The sequence below is a fragment of the Polypterus senegalus genome, chromosome 14 (genome assembly GCF_016835505.1).
Source record: "Polypterus senegalus isolate Bchr_013 chromosome 14, ASM1683550v1, whole genome shotgun sequence".
Classification (NCBI taxonomy): Eukaryota; Metazoa; Chordata; class Cladistia; order Polypteriformes; family Polypteridae; genus Polypterus; species Polypterus senegalus.
Genome location: NC_053167.1, coordinates 57,424,812 through 57,437,956, shown reverse-complemented (window position 1 = coordinate 57,437,956; position 13,145 = coordinate 57,424,812). Strand labels below are relative to the sequence as shown.

The 13,145-nt window shown below is 38.5% G+C and overlaps 1 protein-coding gene across 3 annotated transcripts in view; it reads left to right on the top strand.

Moving 5' to 3' along the window:
* asxl1 (ASXL transcriptional regulator 1) overlaps positions 1–13,145 on the top strand; it is a 138,982-nt gene that overhangs the window by 34,976 nt on the left and 90,861 nt on the right. For 2 of the 3 annotated variants that reach the window (XM_039736125.1, XM_039736122.1), the window contains exons 2-3: positions 4,847–4,929; positions 6,085–6,087. In XM_039736125.1, the coding sequence (XP_039592059.1) occupies positions 4,847–4,929; positions 6,085–6,087 (86 nt within the window). The remainder of the gene's footprint in view (positions 1–4,846; positions 4,930–6,084; positions 6,088–13,145) is intronic. The other variant, XM_039736124.1, reaches the window with a different exon arrangement.

The window sequence follows — 13,145 nt, the reverse complement described above, 5'->3', positions numbered from 1 at the left end:
CCCTTGTACCCTGTTAATGTTCTTGCTCAAGTTTATAGGCATTAAGTTTCTTTACTGAAGTTTATTAAGTATGTTGGTAGAATCTATAAATCTGAATCTTCATATTCTGATTATGTAGTGTTTAACATCAACACATGTTCATATTGGTAAACAGTTTAAATATACTTAGCATGACAACTTACATTGATCTTTTAAGTGTAGTTAGACTAATAATGCAATTTGTTGTTTATTGAATAGTTTATAATATGCACTTGTCACTTTATTACATTGTGTTGCTTCCCCATATACTACTTGAGCCAAGTAAGACAAGCTTCCCCCACAAGTAATCTGGATGAACTACAAGACCGCTGTAACAATGTGGAGACAGGACTTTTTGGTCCTTATTCACATGAAGTATAGCATCCCACCACGTGACTATCATACCAGGCTTCAAGCATGATTTATAGTTGTCCATGATGAACCTCAGTTTTTTCTAGGATATACTTTGAGGATCATTCAAGATCATTAGTTCAGCAGCTAAAGTTTTATCCAAAAACTTAAAATTGCAGTAGGATAACGAAAAATAAAAGAATTAAGGTTTTGGAATGGCCAAGTAAAAGTCCAGACCTCTGCCTATTGACAGAACCTTTAAAAGGGCTATATATAAACAGATATTCTCAAACATCAATGAATTAATGTGTTTTTTGAGGAAAAGTGGACCAGGAATTCTCCATTACACTGTAAGAGTCATGTGAACTTGTAAAGACACTGATTAAGTAATTGCTGCCAAAAATGAGTGCACGCTTTTGAATCACATGGTGTACTTTGTCATATGCTTGTTTTCATTGAATAAAATATGAATAAACTAAAGTACATTTTTGTGTTTTTCACCTCAGGATACATTTAATTTTAGGACCTGATGAAGGTTAGATGACAGCTAATTAAGTCCTCATATAAAAAGCCATCGAATTGTATTTATTTTGTCATATGGCTCTAATTTAAAAATCTATATACAATTTATGAATGTTGTTTTATTAAAAAGTATGTCTTTATTGTTATAATTTGGTTAAAGATCATATTAAATTTTTGATGCCTTCATACAGGAGTATTTTCATCTATTTTGTTCTATAGCCACTAGGGTGTGTCACTGACCCCCAAATCTCAGACACAGATAGTGCAACAACAGTTCTATGTTGAAACGAGAGCTTTATTTACAGAATACCTTCTCACAGGCACTTCACACTCCATAGTCTCACTATTATTGTTTTCTTTTCCTTGTCTCTTTCTTCCTCAGGTGAGTATAGTGTTCACCTTCTCCTGACTGAATTTCCCTGAGTGACTGGAGCTGGCAACTTTTACACTGGACTAGGGCTGCAACGATTAATTGACGTAATCGACGTGTCAACTGCAAAAAATCGTGTCCGCAGTTTTTTTATTGTCGATCCGTCATAAACGGAACCTTCAATAGATGTTCCAGTCACAAAGAACCACATTGGTTTTTGTAATTGCAATGCACTACATGAATGTCTGGGGGCAGTATCATTTGTTATTGTTTGTCAAGACGCACACAGTCCTACCAACGAAGAAGAACGTCTGAGGAGAAGAAGAATGCAGAGGAAAATAAACGTGGTTGCAATGGCGAGTCGGATAGAGTAGGGGGAAGGAGATGGGGAAAAAAAATTTTCTAAAGTGTGGGAGCACTTCACCGAAAAAGTAAAAAAAAAAAGTTGAATGCAGATTATGCAAAGCGGAGCTTTCTTTTCACGGCAGCACCATCGCGATGCATGAGCATCTGAAACGAAAGTATCCTGGAGATGTGATGCCACCGTCTCTTGAGAATTTATGCTGCCGATGTTAGTTAGTTAGGGTCAGGTCAGGAGGGGAGGGGCAGCGTGAACGAGACTGAGAAAATAAAAGTAAAAAAAGCTAACAAATTTACACCTGATTGGTTCGGTTTCAAATAGTATTGCATTAGTGTGATGTTTTCTGAGTGGTACTATTCAGATCATACAATGATTTCTTCAAAATGTCACATATATTTGTCTCTTTCTTTCCACGCCCGGGCTGCGCGCTGACACCAGAAGGCATGAACTTATTCAGTGCTAGCAGCAGCACGCAGGTGGCCAGTTGCTTGTGGTATAACAAGTTGACCTGGCGGCGATCAAGGCACATGTACTGTTTAAGGCATGTACGGGGTCCACTGAGAAAATAAGAGCGTTCATGGCACACCTTGCAGAGGAACATTCTTTCCTCTGCATGTCCTGGAGTCCTATGCAAACTGGGTAAGATCGGGGGAGAAAAAAAATGCGGTCATTGATTACAACCACAAGAAGGTACGCAAATGATTATGAATAATGTTGCATCCGTGCCACAATGTTTTCCGAAATGTACTATAAGGTCATAAAATGAATAATTCCAAATACCATATATACCTATGTCTCTATTTTTTTGTCCGTGCAGCATTGACATCACGGGCCTTAAGGCACATACTAATTCAGCGTAAGCAGGAACACTCAATAAAATTGAATGAAAAAAATAATAAAGTGATAATGAGATACGAATAAGGCAGATTATCTACCGTTTGTGTGTCAGCTTTTATCCATCCAGATCAGAGAATTCCCAGTTCGATTGTCTCAAAACACCACTCACATCTACAGTTATTCACATCTGCAGATAAAAAGTAATAGCGTCAGATCCCGGGGGGTTTAGGGTTTTTGGAGTGGATGGTGGTAGTATGTATTGTGATCGTGACTGACAGAATAAAAGTGAAAAAAATAAACTAACTTTTATTGTGATCGTGACTGACAGAATAAAAGTGAAAAAAATAAACTAACTTTAACAAGTACTATACATATAATACAGTGGCTGTTACAGACGCAAATCAAATGTATGTGTTTATTGTATAATATTAACAATAAGATCAACTCACTACTCAAAACGGTAAATATACGAGGCAGTTAGGATCGAACGGGGGGACTCTTGATTATAAGTCAGCGATTCCTACCGCTGCACCACGGAATCTGTTGTATCGTCCTTGAACCTTTTGTGAAAGTTTATATTTATTACTAAAATATGAAAAACATTTCAGTTTTAACAATGTATTTTTTGGTTAAGTTAAATGCACTTTTTTGTTTAAAGACTATGTGCACTTTAGTTTGTATTGTTTAATGTATTTCTTTTTTATTGTGATGGTCACACTAATATAAAAACATCTGATCATTTTCAAATTCATAAGTTTCACTGGTTGTTTTAATTTGATTATTATAAATTTTTAATCGTGTTAATGCAGAGACATCAGGGTGACATTGACAGGTTGACAGACATGAGCATTAAAATAGTCAGGCATGAAATAATCGTGACTAATCGAAAAAATAAATTGAACGATTAGTCGACTATCAAAATAATCATTAGTTGAAGCCCTACACGGGACCCAGGAATATTTCCAGTGTTAGGGCATTACTAGGAGGAAGCACTCCAGGATGAGGTTGGAGCCCTGAAAAGTAGGGACAGCCCTTCCATGCAGTTATCCCAGGCAGTAACCATGGACGCAGAAGAAGTTCTCCACAAGACTACAACTCCTAGCATGCCCTTTGGGCACATAAATGGACATACTGAGCCAGGAATGTTGCCTCCCAGTGTGTTTGGGGAATATGTACTCTTGAGAGGCTCTCTCCCCTGTTCATCCCCTATCCTGGCCTCCCAACCAGGTAAGTAGATGGGATTCATCCCAGCTGGGATTCCAGTCTGTCCCCACCTTTCATCACAGTACATATAGTAAAGTCCCACTGACCCCTAAAGAATATGTGAAGGTGATATAATGGTCTATGAAACCCATAATTTTGAATACTCCTCTAAAAATGATGTAATGCTTCTTGGAGACATTTAAAAAATTCTGTTAATAATATTATGTCTTCTGTTAATCAATATTCAAACATTTTAAATATTGTTGGCGGTATGTAGTGTGTATAATTTTGAGATATTCAAAGAAAAAGGGATCTCCCCCCTCCCCTTTTTATTTTTAAGCAGTAATATAGTTAATCTGTAGAACGTTCCTTATTTCTAATTTTTTAAAGATGATTTCTTTAAGTCTAGGCGGAGACTTTCATAATCTTTAGCTCTACCACAGAAAGTTGTAGTTGTCCAACCAAGTTCTTGGTTTTATCATAAGCCTGTCAAAACAGTTGCCAGACTTCTGTTAATTTACAGAATACCTGATATACAAGAGGATATTTGTTTATCCATGCCCCTTTGACATTTTAAACTTCCCTTAATGAAAATGTTGACATTGGATTGGCTCACATCAGACTGTATGGCAGGAATTTGTGTATTTGGTAGTTTTGTGATTGCCAAGGCATTTACATAAGATCAGCCATGTGATATTTATGGTGTGCACAGCATGCTGAGAATATGGATAATAAATGGAATTTTATTTTCTCTCCATCTTACAAAACAATTTCATTGGTACAGTTGTGCTTCAGTATCAACTATTTTAACATGGGTTGGCTGTTCAAGGATGCTTCTGCTACATTGTGGGATCATAAGTAATACCTTAATTGCAGGTGGATTCAGTAAAATGAAAACACAGGCCGTCAGATTTTACCATATCTTGTGAGTGGAATTCCAAACCAACCCAAAATATTTTCTGAAAAAAATATGTGTACATTCAGTGTTTGTAGACTTGGTTGAAAGCCTCAACTAAATATTTTCTAAGTATATAAAAAAAAAGTAAACCTAAAGGTCAGCTAATTGCTGCAAATACCAAGAAAACTGTCTCAAGAATGGCATCAGATTTCTGTACTTTTTTAATTAAAGGGTAATATTTTTTTGATGCTGACAATTAAAATTTTAACTTTGCCTTCTTATGCAGGTGTTGGAAAACTTTTCAGATGCTCCCATGACACCAAAACAGATCCTACATGTCATTGAAACCAAAGGACTTAAAGAAATGAGGTTTGTTGTAATTTAAAAAAAAAAAGATTTAGTATAAGTGCTGCTAATTTTATTTAAGTGCATTTTAATATTATAGGAGTTTTACCTTCATGTTAAAACTCACATCTGAATAATAGACCATGGTGTCAAAAACCCATACCTTCACCAACCCTGATTTAGTCAATACTTGGCTAAATGCATTGCATATAAAAACTGCCTGTTTAGTTAGTTTTTCTTTAAATGCCTTTCACTCATTAATGTCACATGACAAAATGTTCATATTTATACTCCTTTCTCAGTATACACACTTGCTACATTTTATGCCTGAATTAAAGTTATGAATAATGTAATGGAAGATTTTTAATTCCATGATGTTTTATCAAAGCAGGGGTTCTTTCTATGGGATTTTTAACAGTAAAGTATGTTTACATTTTTACCATTTCCAAAGACTGCAAGAAGTTTTGTATAGTATGCTTGCGTTTGTGTGTCTGATATTATGTGGGGAGAAAAGTGAATGCATTTATCATGTGTAATATATTTGTGTTTGATGTGTATAAAAAATATCTACTTTAAACATAATAATGAAAAGTTAATGAATGAAAAAACCCTCTATCAAAGTAGTTTTCTACATTCCCCTTTTACTCCTTCAGTCAATGTGTGGTCAACTGTGCTGTGTGCTTCAGGTCATTGTCATGTTGGAAGTTGAACCTTCTTCCCATTGACGTCTTTCTGGGGCAGGACAGCAGGTTTTCCGCAAGAATTTGACAGTATTGTTCCTTCAATCTTGACAAGTGCCCCAGTCCCTGCTGCACAGAAACACCCCCAGAAAAGGATGCTACCACCTCTGTGCTTTACTGTAGTTATGGTGTTCTTTGGATGCTAAGTTCTATTGGCTTTCCAACAGATACACCATTTGGTGTTAAGACCAAATAATTTGATTTTGGTGCGCTCTTAGGGGTTGTTAAAGCCTTTGATTTTTTTTTCCCCCCATCTCCTGCCTGTCCACAAATGTATTCCTGAGAGTCTTTGACAGTGCCTTGCCACACATAGTTGATTGATTTCAGTTGCCCTTCCAAGCGCTGGAATCCTGCAGGAATAGCTGTTGTAACGCTGAACTAATCAGAATAATTACAGTTGATCACAGGTGGAAGCCAATTATCTTGGTGTGCAATAGAGAAGGTGATTAGTTACACCTGATTGAGTTTACAAGTATTTTTTCGAAGTGGGTGAAACTTTAACCATCTCAGTGCTTCTGTTTTACCTTTTTTTTGTCCTGAAGTGTTGCTATTGTATCTTTCACTTGGCTGTTAAAATTTGAATTGAGTGAATACAAAATAGAAAAAAAATTTGTGTGTGCCTTCATTTCAGCCTTCAAAGCAACAGAGTGTAAATATTTTGAAGGGGTATGATTCTTTTCTATACCCACTGTACATACACATCTCTTTGTATGATTTTTAACAACTTGACTTAAACATATTTAAATGAATGTCTACTTTGATAACCTTTTCATTGTGCTCCATTTTTTAAAGATGCATTGCCTTTTATAGCTTTTGGGTATTCCACTTTTTCCACAAAGACTGGCAAAGAGGTGTGCCAGTTATTTACCAGCATGTTCTGTTAAAATCTCATGTATGCACTTATTATGTAAATAGCATCTTGTGGAGATGGATTTCAGGCATTGTAAATGCCACTGATTTGATTTAGAGATAGTTCATAATATTTTAAAGGAAAAACATTGTTATTCTGAAGAAGCTTGTCAGTTATAAAAGCAATTAGGAAACTGATAAATCAATCTGACAAATAAATTGTCCTAGTCTAGAATTGCCGTCAAAGTTTAGTAGATGGTGGAGCTATACCGAATATTGTATTTCTAATTCAGACAAATAATGACAACATTTAGAATATTTGTATTTGAAAAAATATGTTGAATACTTTTGACATATTTTAAAAATACTGTAATGATGGGGAGGTGGGGTGTGAGAGACTAAGGAATGCAATTAACCTTTTTACACCTATTTCTAATGATTGGCCATTAAAAAGACCATTAGTGTTTTCAACGTTGCATCCGTCGAGCTGCTTAGATGATCACTGCTTACACAAGGTCCCAGTTGCTTTGTCTGCTCACGTTTCATTCCATTCGCCTGGGGTCAAAAGCTAACCCATATACTACACTATTCCTCGCTCATTGAGCTGACCCAAGGCCTGGGTCCAAATCTGAGACTTGTGGCGGTCACATACTGTATCGTGATCTGTATGCTTTTGTAGAAATAAGCCACATCAAAGGTGCTTTCTATTGACACAATTATACACTAGCGTAGACAACTGCAAATGCGGCCATGCACAGATGATGTGCACCCTGGTCTGTTTATAGTATAGGTGTTAAGTTTGCAACACTTCATGATTGCAGAATCTCCCCACAGGTTTTTCTTTGCCTTTACATATCAATGTTGTAGATATTTCCATTTTTGTCTGCAGTATCTGTACCACCCACACTCACTCATTCAGTGCTGCTTTTTATGCTGCCTTTCCCTGATATTCCTTCTCTTCTGGCAGTCTGAAGCCACAAAAGCATGTCCTTCTGAGGTTCCATCCTAGAGGTCCCAACAATACTATTTCTGGTGGGATCCAAGCAAAATGTTCACATACTTACAATATGCTGGTCCTTCTTCTTTCATTTTAGTTAATTCGTTTGAATACTGTAATTTTTCAGAAGTAGAATCTTGTACTCCTTTCACTGAAAAATATGAAAAAACACAGTAGTGTGAAAGTTTTTCAGAGTTTCTGAAGCTGATGAATCGAAGGCTATTTACAGTCTTTGTGGTAATTTCATGAGGTTTGTCAGCTAAGGCTGAACCATTTATGACCTCACCCCTTTTACATCATCTTGAATAGAAGTATCCCATAGAATTCAGCATAATAAAACAGCAAAAGTTGAGCTGTAAGGACAGTGGGAGCAGTAGACCCGATGGTGCAGTGCTGAAGCCTTAGAGGTTCATGAAGCACTAGCTCAGGTGATATCCACAGATGTACAGCCTGTTTTAATAGTTGAAGATGTGGTTTTATGAACTGAAACTGCTGTTCTTGAGCCCCATTAAAAGATACCATCATGAAAAAATTTTCAGAAAAAAAATTCCACATATAGTTTTAACTTGCATTGATGCAACGGGAATGTCATTCACAACAGACACATGGACATCTCCGTGGTGCTCACAGTCCTCTATGAGCTTAACTGCACACTGGATTGAAGACAACAAACAATTTGCTATGCTCCATTGTGAAATTGTAACTGGCAGACATACTGCTGAAATTCTTGCTAAGAGGAGAGGAGGAAAGTAAAGACAGTGGAACTGAGGGTAGGAACTTTGAATGTTGGCAGTATGAATTGTAAGGGGAGTGAGTTAGCAGATATGATGGAGAGAAGGAAGGTTGATATATTGCACGTGCAAGAGACTAAATGGGAAGGGAGTAAGGCCAGGTGGATCGGAGGTGGATCCAAATTGTTCTATCATGATGTGGATGGGAGGAGAAATGGGGTAGGAGTTATTCTGAAGGAACAGTATGTCAAGAGTGTTTTGGGGGTGAAAAGAATGTTAGGCAGAGTAATGATTATGAAGCTGGAAATTGGATGTGTGATGATGAATGTAGTTAGTGCATATGCACTGCAAGTTGGTTGTACAATGGGTGAGAGAGAAGATTTTTGGAGTTGGATGAAGTGATGAACAGTGTACCCAAGGGACAGAGAGTGATGATTGGAGCGAATTTCAGTGGTCATGTTAGTGAAGGGAACAGTGGAGACGAGGAGGTGATGGGTAGGTATGGTGTCAAGGAGAGGAATGAAGAAGGTCAGAGGATAGTGGATTTTGCCAAAAGGATGGACATGGCTGTGGTGAATACGTATTTTAAGAAGAGGGAGGAACATAGGGTTACGTACAAGAGTGGAGGAAGATGCACACAGGTAGATTACATCCTATGCAGAAGAGTTGATCTGAAGGAGATTGAAGACTGCAAAGTGGTGGCAGGGAAAGTGTAGTTAAGCAGCATAGGATGGTGGTCTGTAGGATGACATTGGAGATCAAAAAGAGGAAAAGAGTGAGGGCTGAGCCAAGGATCAAATGGTGGAAGTTGAAAAGGAAGACTGCAAGGTTGAGTTTAGGGAGGAGGTGAGACAGGCACTGGGTGGCAGTGAAGAGTTACCAGACAGCTGGGAAACTACAGCAGATGTAGTAAGGGTGACAGCAAGAAGGGTGCTTGGCGTGACATCTGGAAAGAGGAAAAGGAAACCTGGTGGTGGAATGAGGAAATACAGGAGAGTATACAGAGGAAGAGGATGGCAAAGAAGAAGTGGGATAGTCAGAGAGATGCAGAAAGTAGACAAGAGTACAAGGAGATAAGGCACAAGGTGAAGAGAGAGGTGGCAAAGGCTAAAGAAAAGTATGATGAGTTGTATGAGAGGTTGGACACTAAGGAGGGAGAAAAGGACCTGTACCGATTGGCTAGACAGAGGGACCGAGCTGGGAAAGATGTGCAGCAGGTTAGGGGGATAAAGGATAAAGATGGAAACATACTCACAAGCAGGAGAGTGTGTTGAGCAGATGGAAAGAGTACTTTGAGAGGCTGATGAATGAAGAGAACGAGAGAGAGAGAAGAGGTTGGATGATGTGGAGATAGTGAATCAGGAAGTGCAATGGATTAGCAAGGAGGAAGTAAGGACAGCTATGAAGAGGATGAAAATTGGAAAGGCCATTGGTCCAGATGACATACCCTGGAAGCATGGAGGTGTTTAGGAGAGATGGCAGTGGAGTTTTTAACCAGATTGTTTAATGGAATCTTGGAAAGTGAGAGGATGCCTGAGGAGTGGAGAAGAAGTGTACTGGTGCCGATATTTAAGAATAAGGGGGATGTGCAGGACTGCAGTAACTACAGGGGAATAAAATTGATGAGCCACAGCATGAAGTTATGGGAAAGAGTAGTGGAAGCTAGGTTAAGAAGAGGTGATGATTAGTGAGCAGCAGTATGGTTTCATGCCAAGAAAGAGCACCACAGATGCAATGTTTGCTCTGAGGATGTTGATGGAGAAGTTTAGAGAAGGCCAGAAGGAGTTGCATTGTGTCTTTGTGGACCTGGAGAAAGCATATGACTGGGTGCCTCGAGGAGCTGTGGTTTAGTATGAGGAAGTCGGTAGTGGCAGAGAAGTACGTAACAGTTGTACAGGATATGTACGAGGGAAGTGTGACAGTGGTGAGGTCTGTGGTAGGAGTGACGGAAGCATTCAAGTTGGAGGTGGGATTACATCAGGGATCAGCTCTGAGCCCCTTCTTATTTGCAATGGTGATGGACAGGTTGACAGAAGAGGTTAGACAGGAGTCCCCGTGGACTATGATGTTTGCTGATGACATTGTGATCTGTAGCGATAGTAGGGAGCAGGTTGAGGAGACCCTGGAGAGGTGGAGATATGCTCTAGAGAGGAGAGGAATGAAGGTCAGTAGGAACAAGACAGAATACATGTGTGTAAATGAGGGAGGTCAGTGGAATGGTGAGGATGCAGGGAGTAGAGTTGGCGAAGGTGGATGAGTTTAAATACTTGGGATCAACAGTACAGAGTAATGGGGATTGTGGAAGAGAGGTGAAAAAGAGAGTGCAGGCAGGGTGGAATGGGTAGACAAGAGTGTCAGGAGTAATTTGTGACAGACGGTATCAGCAAGAGTGAAAGAGAAGGTCTACAGGACGGTAGTGAGACCAGCTATGTTATATGGGTTGGAGACGGTGGCACTGACCAGAAAGCAGGAGACAGAGCTGGAGGTGGCAGAGTTAAAGATGCTAAGATTTGCATTGGGTGTGACGAGGATGGATAGGATTAGAAATGAGTACATTAGAGGGTCAGCTCAAGTTGGACGGTTGGGAGACAAAGTCAGAGAGGCGAGATTGCGTTGGTTTGGACATGTACAGAGGAGAGATGCTGGGTATATTGGGAGGAGTATGCTGAGGATAGAGCTGCCAGGTAAGAGGAAAAGAGGAAGGCCTAAGCAAAGGTTTATGGATGTAGTGAGTAGGGGTGGGCAGTATGACCAAAATTAATAAATTATCCCGGTTTCACAGTATTCAATGGTATTTTTTTCGCCATGCATGAGTGGATGTAACCACATTTTCCACTTTTATTACTGCAGTAGACTGGCTAAGAATAACCTATTCCACTGTCATGAGCATTGTACATTGTACTAAAAAAACATTTTAATGTGCACACAAGTATTAATACAGGTTTGCATGGCCCCATAAAGTGATAGTTTTCAAGGGGGTGGCACTAATGAAGAGAAGGAATCACATTGTATGACAGATGCAGTCAAAATATAGAACCTTTTTATTGAACAAATTTTGCAAAACCTTAAAACTATAATTTTGACAACATATTTTCAACCATCCAAAGAGGCATTTAGGCTTAGTAAAATATCCAGAGGTGCTTGTCAAACATTGTACTGCACTGAACATGTCTTAGAAAAGGAATAAATACTAAATATTTTTTGTAAACCAACTACACTTTCTGTTAATGTTAACAATCTCTGTCCACTGACAGGTTAAAGTGACTTTTTAAACACCTTTACCATCATTAAACTGCAAAATATTTAAACTTCTAAATAAAAACAATAAAATTAGTAATAGTATTGTTACTGATAGTTGCACTATTAATTCAAGACTTCAAGCCCAGGCGCATTACACAGTATTCACCAAATTAAAATAAAGTAAAACCAGTGCAACTTGGTGATGACATCTTTGCCAACTGAACCATCATTTAGGCAAACTGCATTTATATGGACCTTGCTTCAAGCAAAGCTATATACATAAGTAATAAAACTGCAACTTGCATTTGTAATGCTATTTGTGGTATAGCCCTACAGAATCGTATTAGGGCCACGGTGAAGAAAAAAAAATACAGACACAGGGAAGAAAAAACAAACTATATGTCAAGAATAAAGTCGACATTTCCACTTTATTCTCATAGTTTATTTTATAATTAAATTAGAATGTCGCAAACTAAACTTCATCCTAAAATCAATGTTTAATTTACTAGATTTTCTCAAACCCCGTCATAAGTTAATGCAGCACATTAAATGCTTTGTGTTGTGTTTCCCGACCCAGTTGTTAATCACTACACTTCTTAAACTGACTTCCTCCGCACCAAGAGGCGGCTTTGGCAGCGATCACTGCACAGAATCCATTCACTTCATGATATTCCTGCTCTGTGAAAATTTTGAATGCCAAGATAAATACTTGATATCATTTTCATGATGAAATGGATTTTCATATATATGTGTGTGTGTGTGTGTGTAAGAAATAAATAAATAAATAAATAAATATATATATATATGTGTGTGTGTGTGTGTATATAATACAGTACTGTGTAAAAAAAATGCTGTAAAAAAAGAATGCTTTCAAAAATAGAAGTGTTAATCATTTATTTTCATCCATCAACAAAATGCAGTGAATGAACAAAAGAGAAATCTAAATCAAATCAATATTTGGTGTGACCACCCTTTGCCTTCAAAACAGCATTAATTCTTCTAGGTACACTTGCACACAGTTTTTGAAGGAACTCGGCTGGTAGGTTGTTCCAAACATCTTGGAGAACTAACCACAGATCTTCTGTGGATGTAGCCTTCCTCACATTCTTCCTTCTGTCTCTTCATGTAATCCCAGACACACGATGATGTTGAGATCAGGGCTCTGTGGGGGGCCATACCATCACTTCCAGGACTTCTTGTTCTTCTTTACGCTGAAGATAGTTCTTAATGATTTTGGCTGTATGTTTGGGGTCGTTGTCCTGCTGCAGGATAAATTTGGTGCCAATCATACGCCTCCCTGATGGTATTGCATGATGGATAAGTATCTGCCTATATTTCTCAGCGCTGAGAACGCTATTAATCCTGACCAAATCTCCAACTCCATTTGCAGAAATGCAGCCCCAAACTTTCAAGGAACCCTCACCATGCTTCACTGTTGCCTGCAGATACTCATTATTGTACCGCTTTCCAGCCCTTCAACGAACAAACTGCCTTCTGCTACAGCCAAATATTTCAAATTTTGACTCATCAGTCCAGAGCACCTGCTGCCATTTTTCTGCACCCTCGCGATCATTGATTGTTTTGGTAAAGCCATACTCAGTGTATTCATTAGATGAACGGTAAAAAAGTAAGAGCGAGGGGAGGATGACTTATTGAGGCACGCAGGCAAAACCACAATAGCAC